Below are 10,935 nucleotides of genomic sequence, written 5' to 3' on the forward strand. Positions count from 1 at the left end.
TTGAGAGTTAGTACTAATCAATGGTTGTTTTAGTTCATGTGAAATAAAGGTTTAATAACTTTATAATAAGATAAATATAGTAATCTGTAAAATGAGATTTTAAAAAGAAATATTTAATTTGTGTTGCAAATTACTTGGGTTTCCCAGGCTTATGATCGATACAGTAACCTCAAACACTGACTTGAATTTTTGTTACATAATCAAGTAGCAGGAAAAGCTCGCTCAGACTTGACATTAGTTGGAGGTATGGTCCCAAGTGCATTGAACAAAAGTTCAAGATTTGCAGTTCTTTTTCCAGTCTCTTTATTGACAACACAATTCTTTTGAAATGGTGTTAATTTCGTTGTTTGAATTGTAGAGCTATTTTTTGACCGAATGGTGAATTGCAAGATTGCTTTCCTCTCTCTTTTCAAAACGTCTCAAAAATGCACTCTTCATTGCAATACAAAAAGGACTCAAGAACGCAATTAAAATGTTTGATCGTCCATACCAAATAGTAAAAACCTCCATCGTCAAATTTGTTTTGCGAAAACAGGAATTTCGGAAAATCAGCAGAAATAAGCCCTTGTCGGTTGAAGACGACGACCCGTTTAATGGTCTTCAAAATCAGATCAAAATAATTTGATGTTCAAGCTATTGGGGGTTTAAGCTATTGGGGGTTTAGTATTTAGCAGTTGGGGGTTTAGTATTTAGTATTTAGTAGCATTTAGTAGTTCAAGCTATTGGGGGTTTACTGCGCTCTCTATTATTATCCTATCATCATCTCTATCACCATTTCTATCATCATCTCTATCATCATTTCTATCGTCATCTCTATCATCTTTTCCATCATCATCTCTATCATCATCTCTATCATCATCTCTATCATCATCTCTATCATCATTTCTATCATCATTTCTATCATCATCTCTATCATCATCTCTATCATCATCTCTATCATCATCTCTATCAAAGTCCTGATAACTTTTTTACGAAAAAACTATGTTAATATTTTAATTTTGGCACCGTCATCAGTGTTTGATGGGATTATTTTGTTATTTACTATTGCTATGTTTTTATTGTATATTGTGCAACAGCTTTTTTTTCTGCAAGACATCTTTGTAATAAACTTCTTTATCAATTTTTACGGTATTATATTTAACCATAAAATTTGATCCTAAGCATTTAAGGTTTAGTTTCATATTTTATATATATATCTATTGTGTCCTGAAAAAATACAATTTCATCGTCAGTCAAATGAAATTTTTTCAAAAATAAAAAAAAAATCTAGTTGTTTTACTTTGATTTTTAATCAAAGTTTTGAATCTTAATCAAACTAAAGACAAAATTTCTTCATTTTTAAAGCCTTTTTAATCTAAACTATTTTCTAAACCCATTTATCGTTGGTTTCATGTTGAAAAAAAATTGTCAAGAATATTCATTAAATGTCATAAACCATAAAACTTGTTGATATGGAAGTCCATTTACAAAACTGAATAAAGGTGTCTATATATATAGTTTAGTATTGAAAATGCCACCCAGGAATATAAATATTTATAAGCAAAACATATAATATATTAAACACTATATGAGCATTATTAACATTCGTTTATTGATAAATCATACGCAATTTGACCCGATTTGATAAATAAGCATTTATTAAAAACGCAACCATTTAAAATTTTTGTGATGTTTTACCGTATTGTTTGTGCGAGCATTTTGTTAATATCTACGACGGTCGTGTTGGCGGTGTACATAGCATCGCTGGATAAAATTAGCATATCAGGGCAAGTAGATGAGAGCCAAACAATACCAACATCACAAGTTCAGTCTGGGTTGTCGATAACAGATAGAGGAATTGATGATGAAATCTCTCAAAATATTGATGATGAAATCTCTCAAATTAATTGTTATCTTCAACACAAATATATGGTTAGCAATTCTTAAATAATTATTAAATGATGATTTTATGTAATTCATAAAAGTAATAAACAGTGAATGGCTTTTAAAAAAATATTTTTAATAATATTTTTCACAGAATACGGTAACTTTTTTCACCAAAAGTCTAAAACAAGTTTACAAAAAAAAAAAAAAAAAAAAAAAGGTATTGAATTAAAACGAATTTTTTAAATTTTAGCTAACTATATTCCTTATGGGTGCAGTCGTGTTCCTTGGCTTGAAGATGGTTTGGATATTAACTGATATGGCAACAAATAAAAGCAAACTTTTAGCTGCACGTTTACAATTTAGCTTAGTAGAAGTGTAAACTCAGAGAACAAAGTTGAGTTTACTATAAATATTTTATTTAATAACTATGTTTTTACTAATAAAAAACATATTCTTTCCTTTATTCATTATAAAGTTAAACACATTAAATGTTTAACCATTTAATATGTATAGCTTCATTTTAAGTATAGGATCGGATTTTTGGTTAAAACATAATACTGTAACACAATATATGATAAAAACACCGCAATAACAAACAACAAAATAATCAAACACAGATGACAGTGCCCAAATTAAAATATTAACCACTAAAACTGTTAAAACATAGTTTTTTTGTAAAAAAGTTATCTGGACTTTTGGGAACCTTGGTAGAAAGCATATCTGCCTAAATCCCGTGACTATAGGGTTAGCACAAATTTTTTTAATGTACTTTTGGTAGAAAAAGGAATCAAAATCATAGATAAACGGGCTACCTGATATTATCAAACCTTAGCACATTGGTAATATCATGAAAATCAAAAGTAGAAAAACCTTTTTTAATAACTTGAAATACAGGGTGTTCGAAAAGTAAAGCACAATTTTAATATAAGATAGCAAAAAGAAAAAATAATCAAAATACAGTAAATCTTATTTAAAAAATACAACTAAATTAGGAATATTTTTTGTAGTTTACAACTGGTGCTCGAAATGGCCTCCATATTCTTGCATAACGGTTTCCAAACGGGCCACCAAATTGTCGATGGCTGTAGCTGTTTTTTCTTGTAAAATGTTTGCTATCGCTGGCTAAATGCAATTAACTAATTCTTCTTTACACCATATAATCCAGTTCTTTGTATTTGTTTTGCCATTGATATAGAAGTGGCATTCTTCAGTTCGCAATACAGAGTCCAAAAGTTCCTTATTTTTAAGCAGCCAATTAGCAAAATGGAGTCAAAGTAGTAAGTCTGTATCTTTCAACTCCTGAAGCATGGTGATTTTGAAAAGAAACATTTGAAGCTTTTTGCAGAGGATATGATGAATGGATGTTTCAGGGATTTTCGTATCTGCAATTTGTTCAGTAGAGCTGCAACCTGTCTCCAAAGCAATACAATGCAGTAACTCCATCACAAGTTGTGTTCTTTAATCTTCTAAAGATGAACGACCTGATTTCTACTGGTCAAGAACACTGCCCGTTTCTTCGAATTTATTAACTAATCTTTTGATGCTTTGTGTTTAACCATGTGCTTCTCTAAACTTTCGTTGTAATACTGTTGCACTTTCACCCCAACTTCTATAATAGCATTTTAAAATGAAAATTCTGTCCTCCATAGAAATGTTGTCCGTGACTGTATTCTCAAAAATAACAATCTTCAACATGATATTCCTTCCTTACATATGCTTAAAAAAAAGAACATTTAAGAATATTCTCATTGGCTAATTAGTAACACACAAATTAAATTTTGAGTTACTTATTGAACACCCTGTACTTTCGATCAAAATTTTAAATCTTTTTAAATTTGCAGGTTTTTATAAAATTCTTATTTAAATTTTCCTTTCCGTAAATTAGCAACATCAAAGCCTTTATTTACATCACTACTTGCGCATAATGCTTTTCATTGGCTATACTATTACTTGATTAGTTGTTAATATTCATAAAATAAAAAAACAATTTCATTTCAGAAATATCTTCTCTGAATAAATAACTTTGAAACAAAAATAATCACTATCCCAAACAAAATTTTACGTACTAAATGCGTATTCAAGCAAAATAATACGTAAGATACGTAAATTTACGAATAGAGTACGTATTTAATAGTACGAATTTCTTAATCCGTATCTATACGTTTTATTACGTATTTAAACTTACAAAATATATTTCAAGGTTAAAATACGTATTTTTAGGTATTTTAAAATGCTAAGGTTTTTATTTTTTTTTATCGGTTACCGTTAGTTAAATATAGCCAGCACGCTTTGCTTTTTTTATATAAACGAGCAGATTCAGAAAGTTTAGAATTTATTATTTATATTGTCAGTACATCACTTTTATAAGTTTTTATAAGTTGTTATTATAAAAAAATGGGAATCAAAATTATAGATTTAAGCAATTTTCGGTGAATTAAAAGCAACTTTTTTATGTCATAAATTATGATATTATTCTATCTTTCTAATACAAAATTTGCATTTAAAAAGTGTTAAATACTGACCTTGTTATAATGTCAGTATATACAATTATTGTATATATGCTGAATGTAAGTTTAACTTCTAAATTTATTTTTTTTTATCTCTTGATATTCTATATTTATTTAGTATTTTATATTTAAGTTTTTTTTACTAAAGAATGTTCAATATATAAAAGTTTTATATTTTGAAATATAAATACTAAGTTAACTATATAATGGACCATAAAGAGTTAACTTATGATATATATATATATATATATATATATATATATATATATATATATATATATATATATATATATATATATATATATATATATATATATATGATTACTTTTAATGATAATAAATTATTTAAACTTCCTTATCATTGTTACATTAGCATTTATGTTAGAATAATTTAATCAAGTAACAAATATTAAATAACATGTCTTCTTCAAGAAATATTCGTAGAAAAGTTGCCATTGCAGTCAGTAGCTGTTTGAATATAACAGACGGTTTGTTTTATTAATAGTTTCAAATGCTTTGATATAAAATCTTTTTTTTTAAATCAGTGTTATTACTTATATTAGTAGTTATTTGAATTTTATTTAAAGTATTATGTTGTTATATTATTATTTGTGTTACTTTTTTAACTGTGTTTACCATTAATTTTAGGATATCAATATGAAGATTCATATTTGGAGAAGTCTGATAATCTTATTTTTGATTCCAATTCTTCAATTTCAGAATCTATTTCTGATTTTGAGCCTTTATTATGTTCTTCAAGTGATGAAGTTTCTACCAGCAGTGATTCTGGGAAAAAAAATCCAAGTGAATTTGAGTTGCTAATTAAGTTACGGGATTGTGCAATTGAAAACAATATACCTTTTTCAACAATGGACAAACTGTTATTGATTTTAAAACCTTATCATCCTCATTTGCCAAATTGTTTCAAAACCTTATTGAACTCAAAATCTGCAACAATTAGAAATGTATCTAATGGAGAATTTTTGTATCTTGGTGTTGAACCATTTCTTCAAACACTTAGTGTTTCTAGCCCATCAATTATATCTTTGCAATTTAATATTGATGGTCTTCCACTTTATAACAATTCTGAAATATCATTTTGGCCTATTCTAGTTAAAAAAGTTAGTGATTCAATGTCGCCAAAAGTTGTTGCCATTTTTTGTGGAAAAGGAAAACCCAGTTTACATGATTTTTTTTTCCCAATTTGTGACAGAAATAAATTATATTAAAACCAATGGTGTTACAATCAACTCACACTTATGCAGTATTCATATAACTAATTTTGTATGTGATGCCCCTGCACGTGCATTTATTAAGTGCATAAAGTACCATTCAGGCTATTCCAGCTGTGATAAGTGTACTGTAGAGGTTGAGTGGCATAGCAAGGTTGTATTTTTACAAACAGATGCACCCCTTAGAACATTAGAAAGTTTCATTTCGAAAGAAGATGATAGTCATCATAATGGGGACACACCTTTATTAGAAATTCCTATTCATCCGATTAATAGCTTTCCAAATGACTATATGCATTCTGTATGTTTGGGGGTTGTTCGAAGACTTCTGAATTTTTTTTCTTCTGGACCATTCAGTGTCAAGTTATCTTCACAATCACTAAAAACTATATCAGATCGCCTAATCCATATTTCGTCATTCTTTCCTTCTGATTTTAACAGACGGCCTCGTTCATTAAAGAGTATGAAGAAGTGGAAAGCTACAGAATTCCGATCATTTCTCCTTTATTCAGGACCTATTGTTTTGTGTGATATTCTCAGTCAACCAGTTTATGAGCATTTTCTTATTTTACATAGTTCAATATTTTTATTATGCAGATCTCAAGAACACAAAGTTATTAATTTTTGTGGTCAGCTGTTAAAAATATTTGTTACAAAGGCTATTACCTTGTATGGAAAATCATTTATAACAAATAATGTGCATTCCCTTATACATCTCCACAACGACTGTTTGCAATATGGATCCCTTGGCAATTTTTGTGCTTTTCCCTTTGAAAATGCACTAAGACACTTAAAAAGAAGAATTCGAAGTGGGTATTTGCCTCTTCAGCAAATTGCTTCCTGACTTGCTGATTACAAAGCTGAACATACACAAAAAATGCATACTGATGGAGTTTTCCTTCAATATTGTGGTGGACCATTACCAAATCATGGTAATTTTTTACAATATAAAGTCTGCCATTACAAAAATAAAAGGTTTTCAAGTGGTTTGCGTGATAGCTCGGTAATGATTGAACACAAATGTTATCAAATTGTTAACATCCTAGTAGAAGATTTAAGAAATCCATTACTCTTAGCCAGACATTTTACAGTGCAAACAGATTTTTATGACGTGCCACTTGCTAGTTCAAATCTCTCTATTTTCAAAGTTAGTTGTCTCAGTGACACCTTGCATACAGTTCCATTCTCTGATGGTGTTATTAAATGTTGTTGCCTCCCATATTCTTCCTCCTTTGTTGTTTTCCCATTATCAGACATTTGAATTCCTATTATATTTTAGATTTCTATACTTCTTGACAATATGAACTAAAAAATAAATTTTTATTATATTATAATTGTTTTTAATATATATCATATACAACATGTTTATTATTCTTTTTTGGTTTATTTTGCTTACAAGTGCTATAATTTATTTGTGCAGATTTAGCAGTTTGTTATGTAAAATTGTTAACTGCAAATTCATTATTTCTTTATTGTAAAGTTTAAATTTACAGAAAAGGCCGCTCTTGATCATATAACTTGAGTTACATTTACTTAATTATATCTTACTCAATTTCTTGTCTATATATCAGAGTTAGACATTGCAATTGTAATGTCTAACTGATATATAGACAAGAAATTGAGTAATATATAATTAAGTAAATGTTTGCTTTAAATTATTTTTTTTAGTATTTAAAATTTTTATTCATTAAATATGTCTTATGCAGTTGTTGTTTTTACTAATGAAAATGAAGTGGCAACAGTGTCCAGCAAGTGGTTTAAAGCTCCTGGGTGTGTTTTGTGGCCCAATTGTAGAGTAGGAAAAAAACTCCAAAATATGTTGTTAAATCACAAGGAACCAGAAGCTAATTGGATTTCCTACGAAGTACGAGTGTTGTCCAGCAACATATGTATGCTTTTTACTGTCAATGTTATTGTAAAAATTTCATTTTACCAAAGGAGAATGTTTGACAGTCTAATTTATTATCTTTGTTATTTTATTTTTCTAGTATCTCTCAAATCAGCAAAAGAAAAGGAGCGACTTGCTGAGGAAAACTCTGATCTAAGTTCAGCTGAAGATGGCAGTCGAGTTTTACATGCCCCTAGCAGATTTAAGTAATAGTCAAGAATTTTCCCAACCACCAGCCAAAATCAGAAAAATTATTTCAAATTCACATACTACTCCCTCACCCTATCTTAATTATCCCTTGTTTCCAGTTACACCATCACTAGCTTCTTGTCCACCCTTAATTCAAACTTTAACATCACTTCCTGGTAAGCTGGTTGTTTTGTTTTATTAAAATGAACATGTTTTGTTTATTGATTTGTTAATATACTATCTCTCTAAAATATGCATTTTTACTTATCGTTTTTTAAGCTACTTCTAACTGCCAAACTACTTCACTTCTTAATTATCCCTTATTTCCGGATAAATCAACACCAGTTTCTGAACTTTTGTTTTCAAATTCCATTCAAACTCAAGCATCACTTCATTGTGAGTTTAAAAGTTGTTTTTGATTGTTGTTTGAACATGTTATTTTATTGTGACATGTTCTAATAAAGTGTTTTTTATAAATGTTTAAAAAATTTAATTATTTATCTTAATTCATTCGGTATTTACAGATGGAGAAATAGTTTTATAATTTTCTCTGCAGCCGATGTTTGGCATTTATGTTATCAGGAAAATTTATACTTCTTTTTTATTAGGCAATCTTCCTTGTGAACATCATTGTTCTTGGATGTTATTCAAGGGATGGGAAACGTGGGAAAAAAAGTTTTGCTTTAGCAAAAGGAAATTTTGTTTCAATAATACAAGGTAACATTTATCTAATTAATAATAATTAAAAAATAATTATTATTAGTGCGTATATATAATGTATATAATGATATTATTTTATATAATGATATTATAATGTATATAAAATTAATAATATTTATTTGTATGTATATATAATGTATATAATATCATGTATATAAAATTAATGATATTTATTATTATGTATATATATATAATGTATATAATATCATGTATTTATAACAATAAATGTATGTAAGCTTATATTGTTAGATCAGCGCACACACATACCAGTGGGGGATTAAGAACTTTTTAGGATCTAAGGCTATTTTAATTCAGGGTTCCCAGTTTCTAATAGTAGTTAGCGTTACTTTGATTATGATAAGTGTGTTTATTTTTCGATCTGTTAAATTTAGATGTTATTTCAAAAGTTCATAAAGGCGTATCGATTGTCGAAATAAACGTTGCTATTTCGGAGCAATTAAAAAGACTAAATCAAAGGAATCGAAGTGCTCTACTTAAATCAGCCGAGGGAACAGCACCCGAAATTGCAGAAATAGTTTAATAACTAATTATTGGATTAATGTTGAACTAAAATTTAAAAATACAGAACGTCTTGTTTTTTGTTATTAAGGCTTACAAGTTGTAAATATCCTTCTTACGTCCAAAAGTTACTTATTATATTATAAATAGATACGATTAATATTTGTCTGTAAAGACGTTCTAAATATACATATTTAACATAAAAAGGTACTGTAAAAATACGACAAAAAAAGTTCGCTAACGAAGTTACGTATATAATACGAAAAAAAGAAAGCAAAAAATACGTATTATTACGTTAAAAAAATACGTATTAATACGAAAAAAAGATACGTATTTATTACACCCTACCAGCGGCCAAAAGTACCGTAATTAATACGAAAAAAAAATACGAATACATACGTATTAAATACGTAAAATTTTGTTTGGGATTGGACTTAAAATATCTAATTATTCTATATCTAGTTTAATTAGATATTTTGTTTTCTTATATATATATATATATTTTTTAAAATACATATCTGTTGCCATGGATATAAGGTATATAAAAAAAATTGGTTTTTTGTATAAAAGATTTGTATAAAAGAATTAATTTTTACTGAATGGCCGCAGTTGAAAAGAACTTTAATAATCTGTAATGAATAAAAGCTCTGGACCTAAATGGCGATCAATTAATTTCAGAGCAAGTTAAACAGCATTACCTTTGTTCAAATTTAAAATGCTTGCAGATGCTTTCAAGAACATATTTTCCTTTTCATAATATGTCATAGCGTATTAAATTGTTTTTAACATTTCGTCGCGTTGGTTTGACAAGGTTCTAACTGACATTTTTGCCAAAATTGATTTTATCATTTTATTAGACTATTTAAATCATGATGAACAAAATAAACTGAAATTTACAATTACATAGCGCATAACTAGCAAACTGCTAAAGTGCCAAAGTTCTATCTGCAACTTAATTTAACTAATAATTAGTATGACAAGGTTCTAACTAACAATAACTGCATAATCTCCAATGATATATTATATATACTAGATGTCTAACTTGCGGGATTCTATTTGACGAAAAGTGAAGCCACTTTTTTTGTTTACAAATTGAATCCGCCATTTGTAATAAGGGCAAAAACTATATCCGACCTGCGAAATAAAAGTTAAAAATGCAAGTTTTTGCCCGAATTAGAAATGGCTCCCACGGCTTCACATTTCGGATCGAAGTTAGACATCTAGTATATATAATATATCATTGATAATCTCTTGCTGGTTTTTATTAACTAATTATTATGATGGAGAATTTTATACCCATCAAGAATCATATAAAAAATAAGTCTGAAAATCAACAAAAAGTGTTCTAATTTGATACCGATGTAGAATAAAATACCATTAAAGCTATTATTTGAAAATTAAAAAAAAATTTTTTTTATAACGTTACTCAAATTGACACCATGTGTCAATGTGACTGGTCCTGTCACATTACGAAACAAAATACTGGTTTCGATTAGCATAGAAATAACTGTTGTAATTCAAAATAAAAGGGGATTTTTGAGCTAAAGTTATCTTTTTATATTAAAGTAATGATGTTTTTGCATTAATAAATTTACAAACTTACCGCAGTCAATGTAAGTACATTTCGCCGCGCCATTCCCTTACGGTAAGTCGATCTAACTATATTTTGCAGTACCTACCCCGAAAATTAAGTCAATACTTCTTCATTTTTTTTTATTTATCTACAACGATCAGTCGATATATGTTAGGGATCGCCAGTATACGGTATACTAAAGATTTAGTGTACAGTCTACCGTAAAGTATACCGTAAAGTATACTGTAAAGTTTAACGTAAACAAAACTTTTTACTTTTTTTTTTTTCGATTACTATTATTACTATTTATTTCAGATTAGAGAAATCTGTAGAATAAACAATCTTAAATCTTAAAAGGGTGAAGAGCAGCACAAACAGCCTGGTATAAAAATATAACAACTAAACAAATTAAAGTTTTTATTAAATAAATCTAAGAAACAA

General features: G+C 28.1%; 1 protein-coding gene and 2 pseudogenes across 3 annotated transcripts; all 3 read left to right on the forward strand.

Moving 5' to 3' along the window:
- Positions 1-1,607: 1,607 nt before the first annotated feature.
- Positions 1,608-4,395, forward strand: LOC149884045 (uncharacterized). The gene is made up of 2 exons (XM_090097384.1): positions 1,608-1,911; positions 2,117-4,395. Exons 1-2 carry the CDS (start codon positions 1,669-1,671, stop codon positions 2,243-2,245), a joined length of 372 nt encoding a protein of 123 aa, XP_089953510.1. The 5' UTR covers positions 1,608-1,668; the 3' UTR covers positions 2,246-4,395.
- A 301-nt stretch (positions 4,396-4,696) lies between these two features.
- LOC145185554 (uncharacterized) lies at positions 4,697-7,117 on the forward strand (annotated as a pseudogene). Its single transcript, XR_016455413.1, has 2 exons — positions 4,697-4,861; positions 5,022-7,117. The product of XR_016455413.1 is annotated as an uncharacterized LOC145185554 (transcript).
- A 51-nt stretch (positions 7,118-7,168) lies between these two features.
- On the forward strand, positions 7,169-9,160 carry LOC149884046 (uncharacterized; annotated as a pseudogene). Its single transcript, XR_016455434.1, has 5 exons — positions 7,169-7,494; positions 7,594-7,858; positions 7,962-8,078; positions 8,291-8,399; positions 8,795-9,160. The product of XR_016455434.1 is annotated as an uncharacterized LOC149884046 (transcript).
- Positions 9,161-10,935: the final 1,775 nt, after the last annotated feature.

This window comes from Hydra viridissima, unplaced genomic scaffold, assembly GCF_058129835.1.
Source record: "Hydra viridissima isolate aposymbiotic clone 2 unplaced genomic scaffold, HvirCarnegie_v1 scaffold_9, whole genome shotgun sequence".
In the NCBI taxonomy this organism is placed as follows: domain Eukaryota; kingdom Metazoa; phylum Cnidaria; class Hydrozoa; order Anthoathecata; family Hydridae; genus Hydra; species Hydra viridissima.

Coding starts and splice junctions, on each gene's coding strand:
- LOC149884045 (XM_090097384.1), top strand. CDS start 1,669: ATGTTTTACCGTATTGTTTGTGCGAGCATTTTGTTAATATCTACGACG. Junction 1,912..2,116: donor ATCTTCAACACAAATATATG/GTTAGCAATTCT, acceptor TTTAAATTTTAG/CTAACTATATTCCTTATGGG.